General features: G+C 40.5%; 1 protein-coding gene across 4 annotated transcripts in view; it reads right to left on the bottom strand.

The window, feature by feature from the left end:
* Positions 1 to 21,908, bottom strand: part of LOC110989480 (IQ domain-containing protein E-like) — a 70,409-nt gene that overhangs the window by 29,047 nt on the left and 19,454 nt on the right. For all 4 annotated transcript variants that reach the window (XM_087138625.1, XM_022253882.2, XM_087138623.1 and 1 more), the window contains exons 5-10: positions 21,495 to 21,638; positions 20,891 to 20,973; positions 18,692 to 18,805; positions 15,730 to 15,777; positions 10,290 to 10,360; positions 1,137 to 1,209 (exon numbers count right to left, since the gene is read on the bottom strand). In XM_087138625.1, the coding sequence (XP_086994751.1) occupies positions 1,137 to 1,209; positions 10,290 to 10,360; positions 15,730 to 15,777; positions 18,692 to 18,805; positions 20,891 to 20,973; positions 21,495 to 21,638 (533 nt within the window). The remainder of the gene's footprint in view (positions 1 to 1,136; positions 1,210 to 10,289; positions 10,361 to 15,729; positions 15,778 to 18,691; positions 18,806 to 20,890; positions 20,974 to 21,494; positions 21,639 to 21,908) is intronic.

Here is a 21,908-nt window from a genome sequence, read left to right as displayed (position 1 = left end):
TTGTCTTTTTTGGCATGTTGTAAGTAATTTCACCATTAGCTGACAGTATTATTTATTGGCTATATGGTCATCTTTTGTCAATGAATTACAGTCTGTTTGAGTTCTCTTACAAGGACAGCTTCCGCAACCTGTCTCTTCATGGGTCTCCTAGGTACTGTCTCATGACGATGCCGATGTCCTTTCTACCACGTGTTCTGCCCTCATATGCTCCACCAGCATTCCTTCTTTTTGTCTTTTGGATTTCATGTATTCATCTATTCTTTCTTGAAAACTCTGAGATGTCTCTCCAATATTCATTCCTTTTTTTCCCGTTGCATTCTCTGAATTCCACTTTGTATACGACCTCCCTCCATTTGCGTGCACCTGGTCTTTTCTGCTTGCGTATCATGCACCCGTCTTCACATTGTTGTGACTTGAAGGGGTCCATTTTTAACAGAAGTTCTCTCATAGTGGCCCCATGTTTCTCGATCCCTTTTACTTTTAGGCCGGTCTCCGTGAACACCCTATTGATTTTTCTTTGTCAATGCTTCGTGAGGGTCAAAGTTGACAAACATCATTTTCTAGCTACCATCCTTTTTAAACCGTGTTTCTTCTGTTGTTTTCTTCCTTTCTGTTCCATTTCTTTGGTCTATACAATGGTGTTGTTTCATTCTTGCCCTCATTCAGCATCCTTTGGAACTGCTTTCTGGTCTTTTTGTATACCGTTATTCTATCCGTTCTGTGATACCCACAAAGTTGAACTAAAAAAATGCTCAGCTTTCGTGGCAATTTTTTCAAGATTTGTATGACATTTCTTTTTGTGGCACATCTTTTTCAGAAACTCGAACAATACTTTGAGGGATATTAAATTTGCTATAATGCCTGTTCGTGGCCCAAAGCAACTTGAAGGTGCCTTGAACTCAACCTCCAGGGACTAGTTTCAGCCTGTGTGTTGGCATGAACTCAATGGGAATCATGCAAGTGTGGGGATAGCAGAAAGTCATCATATGTTTCTGCACACACAATTCACTGTGACATGCTTTAAACCATCCCCTGAATGTAAAGGTATGGAATCCCTGGATGTTGACAAGTCCTCCAGCAGGAACTGATATCAAGTTATTCTGAATGATAAACAGGGTTTTTTTACAATGACTTACCTCTTGATAAAATGCTTCCATGCCAACTCTCATCTCATCAATCTTTGTTGTTTTCAAGTCGCTCTTCAAGTTGCTGCAAGAAAGGCCCAATAAACGACTGGTTTCAAACACTTAGGAAAACAGGTTTTTCCTTTCAATCATATAGTTTGGAAGCCACAACTGTGTTACCAGTTTTTGTCTTTGATACCTGTATTGCTGCTGTGTTCTATGGCAGACACAGCTGTGCTTACTTTACATGGCATTCACATGGCATTCACTCATACAGCCGGCTACTGGTGGCCAGCATCACAGTGCATGCGGGTAAAGTCCTAAGGGCTGTATGCTGTGGTGAGCTCACATTTCTGCAGTGCTTTCATCACACTGTGCTTCTTAAAATTTCTGCACCCGACGTTGTCTCAGTAATTTTCGCAAAGTTTATACCTGAAAGATCTTGATTCAATTGGGAATATCTTAAGCTGAAAAATTTACAAAACTAGTATATGAAATAAACTTTTTGCTTGGAAAACACTTAAACTGGAATGTAAAAATGTTGTCATTTTCATTTCGAAAATCCAACTGTCCCCTTGGAATTTGCATTCAGGTTTCCTAATTTAATCCTGAAAACTCAATAAATAGAATGAAGTACATATATCTCACAGTTACTCATGATTTTGTTTGTTTTGGATTTTTTGGCTATTACAGTAAGAGAGAGCAAAACACTTGAGAGAGTACATTTTTAATTATTTTATTTACCTGTAATTGCTACTAAGTTTAAAAGGTGTACACTGTTGTCTTGGGTATGACATTAAACTGCATCCGGTGGAAAGGCTTTGGTGTGGGAGTTCTGGAGTTTTGGGAATGTGGAGCCACCCCTTAATTGCCATTGCTCCCAGGTCCGCCCTGGCCCGGAGCGGTAGCACCTGTTTGGGCCCCAACTATGGATCACATAGAAGCCTGGGCAGGTGGAGCTTGTTAGTCTTGGTTGACAGTCCCCCTAGGGGAAGAACAACTCTGCTTCCAATCCCGGGTAGGCAGAACTCGCTAGCCTAGGTCGGCTGTCCACCTAAGAGAAGGACAACTCTGATTTCAAACCATGACAGGGCGGTCTCCAGCTGAATCCCAGCTAGTCTTCTGCCAACACTTCACCTTAGTCACAGTTGCTTTCCACTTGATTTTCTAGCTGGCCACAGGAGGGTGTCAATGCTCCTAGGCAAAGCATGCTGGCACCTTAAACCCTGCACAAGCCTTCCTCATCCGTGACAGGTTTTTTGAGAGTTAACTTAGGGGTAGCTTGTAATTCCTCTGGGCAGGCTGTCTACCGCGCAGCTGGAGAAGAGACTGCCTCTCGACCAAGTTGCGTGCTTGATGATGATGCCACTGCTTTAAACCAATTACGGAGGGTAGTGTCCAACGGCACCACGCTGCGAAGTCACAGAGGCAGTCTATTAAGGAAGCTAGTAGTCGCTACTTGGAATATCCATTCATTACTTGATTGCTCGCATCCAGGCAGATGCTAAAGAGCTCCACCGCACTGTCTGAAGTCCGCCTAGCTGGTACTGGTGAAAGAAGGGAGCAGAACTACATCTTCTTCTGGTCTGGTGCTGAACGTCAGGGTCAAGCAGGGGTAGACCTTGCTATTGAGATCTCTCTAGCTGGAAGGCTATCCGAGTTAGGTGGCTTTGCAAAAAGGTTGCCGCGGTTGGACCGTTGCAGTCGCCGCGGTTTGGCCGGGTTGCTAAGGATCATACAAGCTGCGGTTTGGCTGCATCAAAATCACTCACGCGAAGGCAAGTTAATGAGGTACGAGTGGAAAATGCGGCATTGTAATGCTAAAGCACATCATGAATAATGCATTATCAGCTGTCCAAAACGCGGTGATCATGGCGCATTTTTATGAAGCCCAAAGTTTTTTCGGAACGTCGGCGATCGGGAATCAACGATCACACATAGTATGAATGAAACACAACGTTTTCAAATGTGATTTTGATCGGGTAATTGCTTCGAAATATAGAACAGCAAATGCTAGCTTAAAATTTGTATTACATATGTGCTTAATGTTTCTGCCACCTTGGTGGTACGAGTGTAAAATGATTGCCTTTTACTACTGGCTTGTGTCAAATCCATTGACTTTGCGGTAGGCCTATGTCATGTGCGCTCCAATGGCCGGCGCCAATAAAAAGCCCAAATGAGAGCTGCCCACTTTTACAAATTCATTAAAAGCGGGGATGAAATTTTCTTCCGGAAAGTTGAAATCACAGTGGTGTAATAAATCACTGGTATTAAGAACGTGCACTTCTTACTTTACAGATTCCCGCCCCGGCGATGGACATCGTGAAACGCCATCCAAAAAGGCGAGACCCTGCAACCAGCATATATGCATTATACACGTAGTATCACCGTGTCACGCGCTCACAAATAAACAACTGTGATCCAATAGACATGATATTCAGTCATTTATCGGTCATATTTTGCCAGCTCTTAGATGCGTTGTGCACTTACAATACTCGCACCACACTCAAAAAAACAAAAACAAACAAAACGATCTGTTCATCACAGACTGGAATTTAAGTCTATGGAATATAGTGAGAATTTAGGTTCAACAATACGCTCATTACTCAGTTCTTCGCGCTATAAAATCACATCGTTGTACTTCTCGCAAAATTCTTCATGCGTGCGTATTCCGGCCCCTGTGTTTTCTTTATCGGGAGCAACTAAACTGCAAACAAGCCAATTCTAAGTAAAGTTAACATTAAGAGAAACACAGCGAAATTCATCAGTGTTGCAATGTGTTCATCAATTTTTTGCAGATAAAAAAGAGCGCGAATACTTTCTGCATCGTGTGATTCTAGCAGGACGTCTGGTTCGATACGTACATGTGCATGCTGATAATCCAATCAAATGCATTTTTTCTGCAGGAAACTTGAAATTTAAAGCTTCAGTTTATTCACAACACGAGATTGTTAACGTTATCAAAATTTCATTGGCATTTTGTATTTTTTTTATCACTTACGGGTCTCAACCAAAAATACTACTTTACGTATACATGTACATGTACGTTACGGGGACCATTTCCCAGAACTGCAAACCAACATCACAAAACACAAACAACAAAGCTGGGGTAAAAGTATGTTCTTAGGAGCAAAACAGTGACATACAATGTGCTCATTTTTTCCTCAAAGGAATGCCCAAGAAATATTGTCGGTATGCTGGCTTCCTGAAAAGTACCTAGACAGCTTTGGAATGTCACCGCGGTGGCCGCAGTCAGTTGCTAATTCCTCTGTGGAGCCGACAGCGATCACCGCAGTCCGAACGTATTTCACACTGGGGACTTTTCTTTCATGTGCTCCTATTTGCAGCGATCCAGCGAAGCGCAACTTTACCTCACGACTGAGGCCTGAACACACTAGCAAGACCACTAGTACAGTCTACAGCGCTTGCAGATCTATCACCTTTCACAAATCTCTGATGAAATTATGTGAACGGGACTATATTTTGAATGATGATTTCAGTAGGGATAAAAATGTTTGGCAACATGTTACCATTGATGCCGGTTTTTATTTCACAAAAACGCAAATTCTAAGTAAAGTTGACATTAAGAAAAACACAACAAAGTTCATCAGTGTTGCAATGTGTTCATCAATTTTTGCAGATAAAAAAAAGCGTGAATACTTTCTGCGTCATGTACATGTAAATATAGCAGGACGTCTGGCTCGATACGTACATGTACGTAATCCAGCCCTTGACCTTTTCGTTGAACGTACATAACGGTTGTGTTCAATACATGTACAAAAGTGTTGAAGTCAACATGTCAAATTTAAGTCAAGTCGGGAGTCATTTCACTTTTAAGTTTTGTCGCAAGTAATATTTTTTCAAGTCAAGTCGTGCCTCAAATTTAGTCACAAAAAGAAATAGAAATGCGACTCCAATCATCAACACGGCACATTCAGATATTTACCCTAATCATAAACTGCCAAATGCACTTTTTTCGTACAAAAAGCTCTGAAATTTAAAACTTCAGTTTATTACATGAGATTGTTATTAACGTTATCAAAACTTCGTTGGCATTTTGCATTTTTCATCACTCACAGGTCTCAACCAAAAATAGTGCTTTACGTATACGTTACGGAGACCATTTCCCAGAACTGCAAACCAACAACACAAACAACACGGCCGGAGTAAAAGTATGTTCCTGGGAGAAAAACAGTGACATACAATGTGCTCATTTTTTCCCCCTTAAAAAATGTCCGAGAAATATTGGAGTCGGTATGCCGACTTCCTGAAAAGTACCTAGACAGCTTTGGAATGTCACTGCGGTGGCCGCAGTCAGTTGCTAATTCCTCTGTGGAGCCGACCGCGATCACCGCGGTCTGCATGTATTTAAATAACAATAGGGGCTTTATAGTCAGTTGCACTGATATGTAAAGTGGGCGGGACACCGCGGTTGTCGGCTTGTAACTAGGGATTGGACAAACCGAGGTGACTTCGGTCAAACCGCGGTTCAACCTTTCTGCAAAGCCGCCTTACCAAAGCTACAATCAGACCGGCTGGTATCTCTGCGCATCCAATTACAACTTGGAAATCATCTTTTTGTTATTGCAGCCTATGCTCCTACTTTGCCTACCCAGAGGAGGCTAAGGATGAGCTTTATGAAGCCTTGTCTAGCCTGCTTCCTTCAGCATGTGACAAGGATAAAATTATTCTTCTTGGAGACTTCAACGTCCGGGTGGGGTCAAACCATGCGATCTGGTCTCCAGTTATTGGGCACTTTGGCCAAGGTAAAAGTAACTCAAATGGCGATCGGCTCCTCGCCCTTTGCACCGAATTTCAACTGGCTATTGCCAATGCCTTTTTCAATTCATCAAATCATCACTACAACTCTTGGCAACATCCTAGATCTAAGAAGTGGCATCTGCTGGATTTTGTCATTACCAGAAGAGAACATCTCTTTGATGTCTGAATTACCCGCGCAATGCGCGGTGCTGATTTTCTGACAGACCACATGCTGATACGTTCGAAAACTAAGCTGCAGCTCTGCACTCACCAACCTAGAATTGCCCCTAGACCTAAGCCAGGCCTAGCGGTTGGCAAGCTCCACTCCCCAGAAGTCTTCACTGAGCTCAACTCTGCCATCAGTGACTAACTCACAAAACTTACCCCTTATCATGAGTCTGTAGACTCCTACTGGGCTCAACTCGCCAATGCCATTCGTGAGCCATCTCAAAGAATCATTGGTCCTCACAAAATGAATAATAGAGATTGGTTCAACAAGAACGATGCAAACATCGAGATGCCGACCGACAGCATTACAACAGAGCCAGTGCAGTTGTCCAAGGAGAACTGCCTCACATGCATGATAACTGGTGGACTCAAATTGCTGAGGATATTCAGGCCTGCGATGAGACTGGCGACCAAGGTGACCTTTTCCAATCCCTCAATGGAGTCTTCGGCCCAACCAGCTCTGCTGCAGCACCCCTGCTAAGCACCGACAACTCAACACTCCACTGTGATCGACTATCGGTCCTCCATCGATGGAAAGAGCATTTTCATAGTCTCCTGAATACTACCCAGCTAGTCAAGTTTGATCTTATTGACTCCATTCCACAACAACCAGTTCAGCATGACTTAGATGACCCACCGAGTCGTGATGAAGTTGTGACCGCTATTTCCCCCTCTGCAAATGGCAAATCAACAGGTGCAGATGGCATCCAAATGGAAGTGATCAAAGCCGGCGGTGAGAGGCTGGTCGATGCCCTCCAGGAGTTCTTCAGCCACTGTTGGATATCGTGATGCAACTATCGTTACAATTTTCAAGCTTAAGGGGGAATGTCGTGAATGTGGGAATTACCGTGGCATCTTGCTCTTGTCCATCCCAGGCAAAGTCTTTGGAAAGCTGCAATTACATCGCCTTAAGCCATTTGCAGGGGCCATCTTGCCAGAATCACAATGCGGTGTTAGGCCCAAGCACAGCACCATGGATATGCCATTCACCTTGCGGCAACTCCAGGAAAAAGCCATCGAGCAACAACAACCACTTCTCATGCTCTTTGTTGATTTCACAAAAGCATTTGACACCGTCAAAAGAGAAGGCCTATGGCACCTCCTGGTTAGATATGGGATTCCTCCCAAGTTTATCTCTCTACTGCGGCAATTTCATGATGGCATGTTTGCCAGGGTCCGTTCAGATGGCAAGTCTCGGAATCATTCCCAGTCTCACAGAGTAAAACAGGGGTGTCCATTGGCACCCATACTTTTCACAAATACCTGTCAGCAGTGCTCGAGTTACATGTAACTAAGCAACACATAGCAGAAAATATCTGCATCCGCACTAGACCGGCAAAAGTCTTCAACCTATCCCGTCTAAAAGCTAAAACCAAAGTCCGCACTCTGCTAGTTCATGAGCTCCTGTACGCTGACAACACAGCCTTTGTTTCCAATAGTCACAGTAACTAGCAGAAGACATTCGACATCTTTAAACGTGTTGCTTGTGATCTTGGTCTCTCCATAAATGCTAAAAAGACTCAAGTGGTCTTCACACCTGCTCCATCACTCAGGGCTATACCGCCGGTTTTGTGCAATAGTACTCCACTGACCACGGTTGATAGCTTTGTTTACCTTGGGAGCTCTACAACTTCTGACGGCAGCATCAACTCAGAGATCAAGGCCCAAGTTAAGGCTGCATGGGCAGCCTTCTCCCGCTTGCACCACCGTTTATGGTCACAGCAAGACATTCAGCATTCCATGAAATGTAAGATCTATCGTGCAGTGGTCCTGGCCAACTTTCTCTATGCTGCAGAGACCTTCACTCTATACAGACGTCACATTATAAAGCTGTATCAGGTACAACTTCGGCACCTGCGTCTCATCCTGGGCATCCCATGGCAAGATAGGACTCTGAACACCAACGTGCTGCAGCTAGCCGGTATGCCCAGTGTCATCCAAATGATCGAGGATGGATTGGCCATGTTGTCAGGAAGGACGATTCAAGGTTGCCGAAGGCAGTATTCTACTCTGAGTTGCAAAGCGGTGAGAGGCATCACGGGCAACCCAATACAAGGACACACTGAAGCGAACTTTGACAACATGTCATATTGATATCTCTACCTGGGAGGATAAGTCAACTTGCCGCCCCCAATGGAGATGGACAATTTGGCTTGGCAGAGTAGCCACTGAGGATGCACGTACTGCCGCAGACACAGCAAGATGCTGATGCCGCCATGCTGTTTCACTACCAGACTCAACCCAAGACCCTCCTCTAGTATGCAGTCGATGTAGTTGTGTTTTCCATGCCTGCATTGGGCTGATCTCACATCAAAGGGCATGTCAGAAGTGATGAGGACGCCATGGTCAATCTCGACCAGCTGCCACGACGACGATGAAGGTGTACACTGTACATGTTGCATTTCATTGTGCTGCCTACCATAAGTTCAAAGTTGTCTTACTAGACTTTGCATATGCATGTTGCAATAGGTCAGTAACGCAAAGATGTACATTGCACTTTTTAAATCAGTTATATATGTACAATTGCCTTGATGCCATCTGGATTTTTTGTAATTGCCTTGGTAACCCTCAAAAATGCAAAAAAATTGGCAAATCAGGAGGGTGACCTAAGGCTTTACACAAGTGCTGTTGATCTGGACGATTCCACCCAGCTACATGTATAAAATACTTAGTAGTAGAATGTAGCATACAGTGCTGTGTCTTGTATGGGTACATGACGTTATTGTTCTCTAAGTCATAAAATACAGTTACTAAGGCAAGGTACCGTACAGTGCTGTGGCACTATGAATACATGACTGTATTGTTCTCTGTGCGAATAACAATGGAAATGCCCTAGCCAGAAGAAGTAATTTGTAACATAAGGTCCTCCAGGCTCAATGTAGTACCGGTATTTTGCAGTACTGAAGCCTGTACCCCAGGTGACATGTCAGTGGGCTAGGGTTAAATTGTCAGTACTTTGGGATTGTTTGCAACGATTCCTGTACAGTTGTATAACAATTTTTTATGTTGGGTCATGTGCCTTGTCTTTGGGAGCCAGTCCATCTGATGCATTATCATTTGGGTTGGTTTGCATACAGTGGGTTCTGAGAGCCCCATAGATTGTTTTGAGTGTGCGACACTTGTTAATTCGCAATCCAGTTTACATGTATGGATATGATTGTTGCATAATGATATAGAAGTATGTTTGTGCTGACGAGCAGCCAGTCTGTTGTGGACAACCAGTATTGGGTGGAATACCTTTTTTCCGGTATCAAAGGCAACAATTGGTGGGGTAAACGTTTGTCAATTTTCGGTTTTTTGGTTGCAGATAACCAGTTTTGAAATTTGAAATCGGATTGTAGATGCAAAACCGGATAACCGAAAATTCAGATTTGGGTTTCATCACATGCTGCATGCCAATCTCCAATCGATTGTTTCCAGTTCCTCAAATCTTGTTTGCAAAAGTTATTCACACTTTTTTTAAGCTTAGTGCCAAAGCATCTTTCTATGAACATCTTTGATTCCCATACAAAGTTAAGGGTTGAAAAGCCACACTGGTTTGTGCTACCCATCATGTTTAGGATTAATGGTTAATGCATCCTCTTGCGCCAATAAGGAAACTCTATCTATCCTGTTGATGTTACAAATATTTTCTTTGATTATTCAGCAGAGGTCCATTCAATTAATTAAAGCTGAAGTCCGCTCCAAGTGTGTCAGCAGTTTGGTATTTTAGCAAGATAGATTAGCTTTGTTGGGTTTGAAAAATAATGCATCCTATACAATGTTACTGACGGAATGGGGGTGTTATTTATTTATAATATGTATCTTTAACTTTACAGGTGCCCGGATGCCCAATCTTTACATGCACTGCATCCGCTTTATGATATTTGCATTATTTGAAAGTTAGAGAATACTTTGTAAGAGACCTCAGAACACACTGAAGGACACAGAATGTGTGCGTTGACAATGGTCACTGCATGCATAATTCAAGAGTCATCAATGTAACAATAGTGCTTGTCACTGGGGCTGGCTTATTAACTTGTCTTTGAACGAGTGAATTTTTGTCTGGCAAAGTCACTGTCTCTGTAGTCCAGGGACGAATTGTGGTGACAGTGTGTGGCCAAACGGTAGTGACCTTGTGGACAAGCTCCCTTACACGAGGCAATGTAGTAAGTACACTTTGACCTTTGCTCTTACCTAAGTTCTGCTTCCCTGTCTTTCAGAACCATCTCCAGCTTGACTACTTTCTGCTTTAGGCTATTCATTTTCTGTGGAAACAAATAACAACTACAGTCAGAAATCTAATGAGTGTATGTATGAAGATTGGAAATTTCAAACGGTAATGAAGAAATTTTAAACAATGGCCTTACAAACCAACTCAATCGACCCTCCTTGATCCTTCCAAATTCCACAGATTTTGAAAATTTGCCCAAAAAGGTACATGTAAAGCCAAACCACCATCTTTTAAATACATGGGGCTTGATACCCAATGAAAGGTGAGATAAAAAGAACGTGTCATTGGTTTCCTGCAGTGTTGAATTTAGTGGGACTACTAAAAAGGGAAATAATCAAATGGATCATCATGGTGCTGTTATTCCTGAGGTCATATGAAATACACAAATCAACAAAAATAGATAGCTACATGTTTGTTGCCATGCTTTAAATGGGTGGAAAAGAAGGTATGGGCGAGCAGAGTTATAATGACATGAGTTAATGATTCAACTGGAGTTGCCACTCTAGTCACAATTTCTGGTGACTCAACACAACTTGAATCCCAATGGGTAAATAATCAACTCGACATGAGTCCTTTACCAGCATAGCAGTACTGCCTTGAATACAAACTCATAAAACTCAGGTGGCAAAAATAAAAATTAACTTCTTTGCAAAAAAATATTTGTGATGACATACAATATCGGTTTCTGTTGTCATGTTGTGCAACGGTATCATGCATATATGTACACTATATGAAGGGGCCGACTGTTGCCCTTCCTGCATGATGCAACAAACATAAACAGTGTTACTTACTCCAACCTGTTGGTTCTGTACTAGCATATAATACAAACCTGGTATCAGACTAAAAATACAATTCATGGTTTCATCACTGTTCAGGTGATTCTTCGCAGAACAGCTAAATTTCTGCCGTGATTTCGCACAAAAACTGATATCAAAACTCAAATGGACACAGGCCCATGTGTACTTATCAAGGACAGATTGACATAATGCAATGAAATGTAAGTTTTGGCTTCGACAAAATAACAACAAAAATGTAGATCTGAAGCTAAAAATGGCAACTTCGGTTCAACTTACAGACAAGTTACTGTCAGAAGTGGTATTCTGAAACACCAACATGTATATAAACAGAAGATTTGTGTGACTTAAATTGTGCCTTTATTTACTAAGCTGAAGATCAGCTACATGTACCACCCCTCCTTATTTCTATCAAGAGTAACCTGTGGTATAACCACATGTAATAGCCAGAGTGTAAATTAAATCATGCTTAAAAATGGCTTTCTCTCCTGCATTTATTTACTACAATGTGTTCAAATATTTGTGTCTGTAACCCCGTCCTAAAAGAGGTCTTGGGTTATAATTTCATTTTTTTTTTAAAACAATGTTTTCTTTTGTTCTTTTCTGAGTTTTTGACTTTTCTACTGGTAAGCAGTGTTCCAGTGGTGAACCTTTGATCTATTGCCTATTCCTTTTGTCAAATAGCCTGCTCTTTCTTTAGTTTATCTTTAATGTTCCTGCTTTCCTAGGAGATCACAGGATGTTCGTTGTATCCACTGCCTTTAATCTCTGACAAGTACACCAGTGTGTACCCTCCCGGTAAATTTTACAGGAGATCAGAAGGATGTTGGGACACAATAATCCCTAGTTATTGTTCACACCTTACCAAAGCTGTGAAAGCCGTAAACTTCTGCTGAGTGCTAATCTGCCTAGATACTAAATGACCAATCAGTATTGGAGTCAAGTGTGACATTTTTTAAGTTGTCCAATGAGAGCCTGAGCTAGTAATGTGTCGAGGGCATGTTCTGGGTGGCAGTCTGCCCCAGAGTTTTCGCAAGCTTGGCATTCCAAACATTCATAGTGCTGACTACATGCCTGCCAAATTTTGTCTGTGTTCTGCACTATTTTTCTTTGAACCAGAGGACCTCAAAACCCAAGTCTTCCCCTCATGTTCACGAGTGTTGGCTCTATATCTTATTAGCTTGAGTTCCTATTTGTGTGTCTTTTCTGAGATTTAGTCACTGCATTTTTCACTGTGACTCTTCTTGTAACTATGAGCAGAAGTATACAGATTGGTTTTATGAAGTCTGGACTTAGGGGTATTTTGAGAAGTCCAAGCAAATTTTGATTTTGAAGTTTCGGGGTATCTCATAATTTCCACTAGCAAGTAATGTTCTGAGACTAGATCCAAAAGAGATGTTTCCTCAGAAAGCTTTGCTTTTACATTTAGCTTAAGACACGTGTTTAGTGAATTATTTGAGGTGGTTTGAGTGTACCTTTCAATCACTTTGACTTATAACTTTTTATAGTGAAGGCTGGGAATAAGTTGTGCCCTTCACTGCATTGAGAAATATGTGCAGATTTTGTATATGACAGATTCCTCAAAATATGGACCATTAGATAATGTTCAACTTTGGGGGTTCATTTTTCCTGAAGTGAACAGCAGTGAATTAATTTCCAATGTTTGTAATAAGGGAAGTCATGGCTGACATCTGGAACAATGATGACCGTATCAACCTTTCAACTTAATTGGAGTTAATTAAAGTCTCGATTGTTAGCAATTTTGACGGACATCCAAGCCAATAGAATTTATTGAGGAGTGATAATCCCTGAGGTTATTTTACACAGATTTATATGTGGTGAAAGGTGATAATATTTACACATATTAAAACCATAACCACGAAATTAAAAAGTATCTCTCACAATTAATCGGGTCCCAAAGTCGGCAGTCGCGAATGTCATTCGATTCTGTCATTAGTGTAAAAAAAAATCGACTGCAAAAAAAGCGAGTAAAATTTATATATTGATGTACAACACAAGCTTTATAAAAGAATGCAAAAAGCACAGCCAAACCATCATTCTTTTACGACTGGACCGATTACATTTTCTTCAAGTATGTTCCCGAAAACCGCAGTCCAAATTACCGATCGTGGCGATTTTTCGGCTTCCATCAATCTTTCGCGGTGACGTTAGAGAAACATTTTGCTGCACCGTGGCCTGTTTGACCTTTGACATCAACCCAGATAGTGCGCCCTCTTTTTTATTCGATATTCATGAACCCCTCCAAGGAATGGCAACGCTCCACGATTTTTCTCTTCGGAACAATTTTTCTCAAAAGAAAATCCATTATTCTGAATAATGTTCGCAAAAAAATAACGTTCGAGACATAAAATATGATTCATGATGAAAATCTAATACTCAGAGTTGTTAGTTTAGTTTTTTTCAGCGGAGTTATCTCCAGAATAACCGGCAAAATGAAAATCGCACATGGAATTTTCAAACACTATATGTGACAGCATTTTCGGCATTCTCAAAGATCATGCAGTTTCTGTCAAAATTTTTGAACGTCATCAAAATTCTGTCAAATATGACGTTCGCAATGAACATATTGTACTCATTATAAATTTTTGATGCAGCCAAACTTCAAGATGATTTTTGGTGGTCGAAATATACAAGACCTGGCAAATATGTTTGTATAGTGAGAGTGATTAGAAGCGGTAAGAGGATGAAGACAGCCAAACTTTTCTCATCATTTTCTGTCAATTTTGTGCTCTTTTTTTTGTGGCTTATATTTTTTAAAAGTTATTTCTTAGGTGCTTTAAAATACACTGAATTCTCCTTTTTGTTGAGACAAGTTTTGAAATCAAGTCCTCTTGTGTAAACACTTTGATGAAAACTTTAAATGAATTCAACTCCATTTGATTTGCACTGGTAGCCAACCAAATGTCCACCATAAATACATATTATGCCTAATTATCCCCATATAATTATTTTTATAAATCTGAAGGTGCTAATTTGTATTTTACGTGATCAAAATCACTCTTTTAGAAGTTTCGAAAAAGGACAGCCGAAGTTGCATTTTGGTCCATTTTATGGAGAACATGCCACAGATGTGTAAGTTAGGAGTTATCACCCATCATATCCATGGTGTAAGTGACAGACTGACTGTAGTCCTACAATTTGGACTAATGCTTTTGTAATGCTTTTCGATGACTATGGTTTATTTGAACAGGGTTTCATGCTTATTTGATAGATTCTGATGTGCATTGAATTCATCAGAAGTTAGAGATATGAATTGTATATTGGTCAAGCTTTAGACTTTGTTTTCACATATACCTATATATATAACCAGTCTGATTAAGAGTTGGAGTTTTCACCAATTGATTCCTACCTCATGATATGTGGGACTAATAAATGTATTCCTGGAGTGATCCTGTCTAGTTTTAAGATTTGTTCTACATGTAAGTCAGTGCCTCAGATATATTTTCCCTTTACATGTTAAATTACATGCAAGATGGTCCCAGTATTTTATTTTGAGGTCCATATGCGATGTACAGCTACCAAAGCACGTAAGCCAGAGAAAGTCGGTTGCGTTGGTCTGACCTCATATATGTTTTATATTAGTAATGTGGCATGGACCACTATGCTCTCTATCTTAGTTACTGAACTGCATGTTCTGAAAGAGGGCCTGGAAGGGAGTATCCGCAGTCCACCTAAAAGCTGTCCCGAGGCATCCCAGCCACTGAGCTATTGTGACTTGCAGACACAGCACAAGTACACCAAGGCATCTGTGCCATTAATCACCAGCATTAACCTTGCAAGATCCGCAAGTATTCCTTTGCGTTACATTTTTTCGGCTGAACTTTTGCTCTTCACTTTTGTCAACTGGCTACCCAAAAAAGGGACTCCTGTTCTCCCACCTTGGAACGACTTGTCACAACTCATCTCTACATCTACAACTTTGGCACCATTTTATCCTTGAGCTCAAAGTGTATTCTAACTCAACAGGATCCTGCATTTTCTGTAAATCTCTTATTTTAATTTATTGCCATCTGAATTGGTGTTCTCTGGATTTACTTCATATTTCTCATATTGGTTGGCTTGTTTATTCCCTCCAATAAAGCAAAATCTCTTTTGTGTGTAAATCCTGAATTGTGTGAGGTATAGAGTTTTTTCAAAAGGGAATTAAATTAATATAAAATTTTAAATTGACTCGAGCCAAAATACCTGACTAAACTCAACTCACTTACATACTGTGACTCAACTCCAATCAGCCTCCTTACCCTATTACTTAACTAGCGTCACTACATTAGAATGACTTGATTCAAGTCACAAAAGTTAATGACTCATGACTAGTTACAACTCAAAGTTACAACGCAAAGTGACTTCCACATGGATAAAATAAACATCCAGCACCAGCATCCAGCACTTGAACCCTGCATCACTACAATGTTATCCTTTGTCTTTTAAAATTGCCTCGGGTTTACTGTTTTGAAAATTGTTCAACAAAATAAACACCAGCTAATATGCACATATGGCAGTGTAACTCAATTGAAATTAGTTGTCAGCTTTTTAAAATAAATCTACTGACCAACACTGTTATCTTGGGGACTGTCTTTTCAGTACTTACTGCTGCAGTGTCTGGTTGCTTGCTTGTCAAAGTCATTCTAACATCACCCTGAAAAGGGAAGGAAAAAATACAAACTTTCTTCATTTGGGTTTGACTAATGCATTTTTTGAGGAACGGTCATCAGTGTTTTCAACTCACATAGAAGTACATGTACTCCCACACACATAAGTTCTATTGCACTAATACCATTTACAGTAACATTTTCAGTACTTACATTTTTACCAGGGATGCTTGAAGACTATGTGATAAAGGTCAATAAGTGTGATATGTTCAAACCAAACCTTTGGTTTCAGATGTATTTGGAAATCAAGTATTTTTGCTTTTTTGTTTTTTCTTGTGGTCCTACAAAAATCACCCTGAAGTCTTTAGGCCACTGATGGAAACTGTTGCATCCTCTTTCGTTTCTACTAGGGACCAAATTGAAGAAAACAACCAAAGAAAAATCAGACATTTTGTCTTTTTGCCTAGTTTGAGATTTAAAACTTTCATGGTGGAGGTAGTAAGTAAACTACCGGTAGATACAGTAGGTTTGCAGAGCACCATGGATATATCTCTTTTGGAGCATGTGGGGTTCAGTGGTACCGGTACTCAACATTTCAGACTGTTTGCTCTGTCCATCGTGAAAGCATACTGTCCAAAACGTTGAGTACCACCGGTTCTTTTCAGAACCCCACATGCTCACAAAGAGATATATCCATGGTGCTACCGCAAACCTATCTAGTTTAGGTGCTCAGTTTATAAGGCAATTTCACATGCTGTAGGTTAGAGACCTTAATGTTATATACTGCCATTTTTTACCATTCATTTTGGTAATGTTGTCTTTGTAGCACAGTAGACTTATCAGGGATGCCATTGGTGGCTTCCAGAGCTTGCTTGATATTTGCTTGAAATTTACGTTGGGCTCCTCCTACGACGTAATTTGACTTGAATGTTTGTTTTAACTACAGTGTACCTTATCAGAAGAACTGGACTGATCATTTATGTTCTTCAACCTTCATTTTATCATAATAAATCTCGTCCATTCTAACTGGAACCCAAATGTTTTAGATGTACCGTATCTCCAACAAGAAAAAGGAAATGTCCTTAGGCATGTTAGGCTAGGACACTGCTTATCTTCTCCATGTGGTGCTCTGCTACTATTCAAGATGGTCCAAATGCTCTAGGTGACAGTGACAGCAAGTGTGTCTGTGTTTGGAGTTGTTTTTTTGGGGGGGACCTATTTTGGGTACTGGCCAAAACAACTCTTGTTTTTGTTTTGTTCTGCTTTTAAGCAATTCCAATTCCGTTCAAGCTTAAAAGATACTTCGACCATTATTCTAGGATGTAAACAGAACCACGATTTCATGATGACATCAATTGGAGTCAAAACATATTAGCAATTGAAGTTTGATATCTTAAATCTTTAACAATTCATATAAAAAATCAATAATGCAATCCCTCATTTTGGTTTTTGCAGCAAGTGGTAAGTACTTGTAAGTCATCATCTTTTCTCATGTACCTAAAATCATATGACCTTTGCTTCTTCTCAAAACAGGAAGAGCTTATTATTTTAATGGTGATAGATATAAATTACTTTCAACAGTGGTAGTCTCCGGCAAAATACATTGTAGCATTGTTCAAAACTTGGCCTGGTGACATTGTAAAATTCTTGAGCGCTCTCAAGCGACAGGTTAAAAAACTTGAAAAATGAAGCCTGTGGCAAAGTTTGCTGTAATTGCTTGAAAATTGGTAGATATGATGGTCTCCATGAAACAACAGAAGTTTGAGGCTGACGACTTCGTCAAACCGGAGGCTACAATGAAGAGACCTTAGTTTTTCAAAAATCATGAAAACATCAATCCTGAGAGATAGCACAAACACTGGCATCAACTGTCTGAAGGGTGTTGGCTCATCTTTATTGTGACCCACCAATGACAACATTTACCAAAAGTAGTCTGTCACTCAAAATCAAACACTGTATAATGAGTGTATGTACATGTACTTTGTGTTGTGCACATGTACTGTCTATGCATTCACTTGAGTTAACTCTGTATTGAACTATCATTATGCTTAACCACTTAGAGCCGGCCAATTATCAATGTTCAGACTGTTGGGCTGGGCACTTTTTCATTTTTTTTGTTTTCAAAATTCTTTAAAGATTCATATCATTATTTACTACACATGTACACCCCAAAGAATGACAGTCTTGTGTCAAATCTAATCTGACTCACATTAATGTGTGAGTATTAATTGCAGCCACGCATGCTGCCCAATAAAGAACCCTCATTATGTGGTGTTGCATAATTTCCTCTTTGTGCCAGGATTTAGCACAGTGCATTGTTCCGCTGGATGGCCTGTGTTGCTATGCAGAGCACGTGGGCCATGAGGGTGAATGGTACCATTCAATGGGCACACCCGCACACCCGAGGAATAGCATCTCTTTTGATTTTTCTGTATTCAAAGACATATCCAGTGACCTTTAAATTAAATACATATACAAATAATCATGCAACATAATCAAATACAATTATGAATCTGAGTCTTAATTTGGTAACACAGCATAACAAAAGCAAGCGTCTCCTGAAGCTGAAAAATCTTTATTTTTGACACTGCTCACAAATCTTAGTTATCACACATTACTTTAATAGTTTACTTAACCCTCCTTTGGTTTTACAGCACAAATGTGCACAAATGCCCACAGTCATTGGTGAGCATGTATTTTCTATATGGAACTCAAACATGCACAGGTTCAGTGTGTACACAGTAGGTTGTCAGCACAAAATGACCCAGGGTCTTTTGTGCTGTCCTCTTCACTGCATTTGGTTTACTGCACAATTATGCACATGAAACAGTGTGTAAAAGACCAGCAAGATCCCACCCCTCCCTCAATGGTAGTCAAATGAATGATTTATGAGTGGGTGCCATCAGGAAATAATAAGCAGGATATTATGGTCTCACAATAGGTGCAGTAGTTTTGTCCTACCTTTGATGGATCCAAAAGTTGCTCAATTGTTCTTTCTTTCTTGAGGTGCTCATCTTCCAATCGCCGATTCCGAGCCTTCACCCGCTCACTTTCTGCCCTCAAGATGTTATTTTGCTAATAAAAACAAAGACCAGCTCACAGTTTAGTGACAGATTTTAAAAACATACGACCACAAGACAATGGGTTCACAGTACACAGTTGCTTTGTTAGCACTCAATTTTAATAGTGACATACATGTATCACCACTTGCTGATACAACCTTTGAGAATGGAGGGTTTCTTGTTGAGTGGTTTGAAAGAGGTAGATACAAATACAGGCGAATCTCATTAATAAGAGGTCCTTCGGACTTGGTAACTTACCTAGTTATAGGAGGAACCTTGTATTATCAAGAATGAAAACAATGAAAAACAAAGGACTGGAACTTAAAATTGTCCTTGTTATAAGCAGAATCTTGTATAAACAGTGCACGTATACCAAGGTTCGACTGTATTACTTTATTCAGCTAAATCTTTGATACAGATACATGAATGTACAACAAAATGCCAAGCCAAAACTGTACTACATGTATTTCGAGGTTAATGCAGGGTATGCTGTATACCTTCACTATGCTATGGCTTGTGACTGAATCAGCTGTATTGGATTCGGTTTGATTGATGACATGCATGATCCTAAATTCACCTGTGGATTCTGTTGCAATTTTCAAGGTGGGAAATCGGACAGAGTCCACAGCTCTTAAAGAAAGGTTACGATCCCACAGCTGTCTACATGTACAGTTGACTCTCGTTAATACGAGGGCCTTGGGACTTACTAAATTAGTTTGTGTATCAGACCTCGTCTTACGCGAAACCTGCCATCCAGCTCGATGTATGTATCACGAATCGACCGTACGTAAAGTGTACATGTGTACAAATACAAGTGTGCTTAACTTTTTGTTTAAAGTCGCATGGTATCATTTTGTTACATGAATTTGATTTTAAAAAGTTTGTTTATGAAAGTGAGATACAATTTAATGAATAAAGACTTGTAATAAAGAATAATTATAAAATGTAAGAACGGAGGAAGTGGAATTTCCACCAGTCATGTTGATTCGGAGCGACATGTCCCCAGCCCCGCACACTGTGATGAGATCCACATGCACGCACATTGCACGTAACGTAAGTACATTAACATTTTAGTTGGTAACCAACACCAGAGTTGTGCTTGGTGCACATAAAAATGCGAGGAAACCAGCTATTGGTGGTGTGGACAGCAGAGGGCGAGTATCGGATTTTCCTTTGGAAAGGCGTGTGGGTTTCGTGAAAAATTATCAGCGAGGGATACACTGTTTTCTTTAAAACTTGTGCTAATTATTTTCTTAAACTGAAAACCATGGTTTAGTCATGATTTTCTGAAATTGAAAATTTTTAGAAAAAAAATGGAAGGGGTGATATTCTCATGTTGCGGTGGGGAATGGGTAACAATTTTTAGACAGAGGGTGGGCAGTTTTTGGGCTGGGTGTTTGGATATGGAACACAATTTTATCAGTTTCTTGGGGGGACTTTGGTCTTGGAGAATTTTGTGGGATGGGGAAATCAAACAAAAGATTTCTTTTGTTCACCACTGTCCTAAATACTGTAGCACTTTTGGAGGCACTCGCTTGTGTTCAGGCAGTATGAGAGCTGCCACACAGAATTTCTACGTTGGGTACGGGAACCGCAAACACTCACTGTTTGTCTCTCTGGACACAAACGGCTCGATTCGGTGAGGGAAAACCACAGCGCTGTTCTACTGTACACGCATAAATTACGGAAGCACCTTTCAAAATTGAATGGACTGGCTGATTGACAAATTGCCTTCAAAAAAGCTTGTGCAAAATAGACAGATGACAACAGATTTGCACTCGGCTAGTGCACTAAAAATGCTCCTCTTAACCGAAATCTTGTAACATCTGACTTCGAACTACACATTTTTTCCCTCATAGGAATGTGCACAATTCAGTTGGGAAAGACAAATATGCTCGTCTAATCTGGAGTCTCATCTTACCCGAGCTGGTAGTACGGAGAGTCGACTGTACTTAAGTACAGACACTGTTGCTAAAAGGAAGTTAACAGCAGTATCAGGTAAGAGCAATTTAACAGAAGTACTTTTCCCACAACTAGCCACTCAATACATTTGCCAAACTGATGCATAATCATTTAATCATCAAGTTTTGCCCCTTACCTTTTTTAGCTCCAAGATATCATCATACATGTCCTCCTGGGGCTTGTAGTTGGGAACACCCTTGGAGTTCCTATTAAGTGGTTCTGAGGGAGACCATCAGGTATAGAAAATTTAAATGGTTGAATTTCCACACATTCTACCAGAAAATACACACAAGACCAATGGGCTACTCATATAAATGGATATACATGTACATGTTGACCAAATGCAGTCCATGCACACGTGCCCTCTTGCCAGTGACAAATAGAGAAGGTGAGTTAACATTTCCACATTAATAATACTGTGTGCTGAGGAGTTCTCCGTGCCTAACACACACAACCAACCTACACACACCCAGTTCACCCACGCAATGTGCTCCACAAAGACAAGAGCTTTGATTAAACTTTTTCTCTCGTTTTTCACATGAAAATCACTGGGTGCAAAAATGACATGTCTAACCCTGGCTCTGATAAAATCGTTGCACCCGGCAGGAAACGGTTAAGTAGAGACCCATCTTGTCCGTCCTCATAAAAAGAAAATATGGTAGGAATGATAGAAGTTGTGAAATAGAGGAAAACTGTTTTTGTTCTACCAGGTGTAAGTAAACCTTTTGTCTTAACTGTACCTTCCATTGTGTTGCCTCGTTGATGTCTTCGTGATGTCATGCCCAACACAGTCTCTTTCAGGTAATCACTACAGCTATCAAGGCCTGCTTTGGTAGTTCCAGCTTGGCCAGCGTAGTTGCTGCTCCTACCACTACCTGTTAAATCTGAACAGCAAGAAGACAATGTTTGAAGGGTAAGGTCTTGGCTCACGCAATCCACCTCTCAGGCTTTCAACAGTGTATGCAATTTATATTACAAATACAACAAGTGTCATATTATTAACAGAATTTTGTAGCCCGTGTCTGCCCTGACTTGAGCTGGTGGAAATCTTCTCATCTGTGTGACAGCACACATACTGTACATAGACATGTGTACAAAGACTGTGCATTCCAACATAAATTAGTTGCTCGTGCTCAGCTACATGTATCTAACGT

Source organism: Acanthaster planci, linkage group LG07, assembly GCF_054643075.1.
Source record: "Acanthaster planci isolate LZ-2023a linkage group LG07, COTS_SCS, whole genome shotgun sequence".
In the NCBI taxonomy this organism is placed as follows: Eukaryota; Metazoa; Echinodermata; class Asteroidea; order Valvatida; family Acanthasteridae; genus Acanthaster; species Acanthaster planci.
Note: the sequence above shows the minus strand (reverse complement) of the source record. Positions and strands in the feature narration are given on the sequence as shown.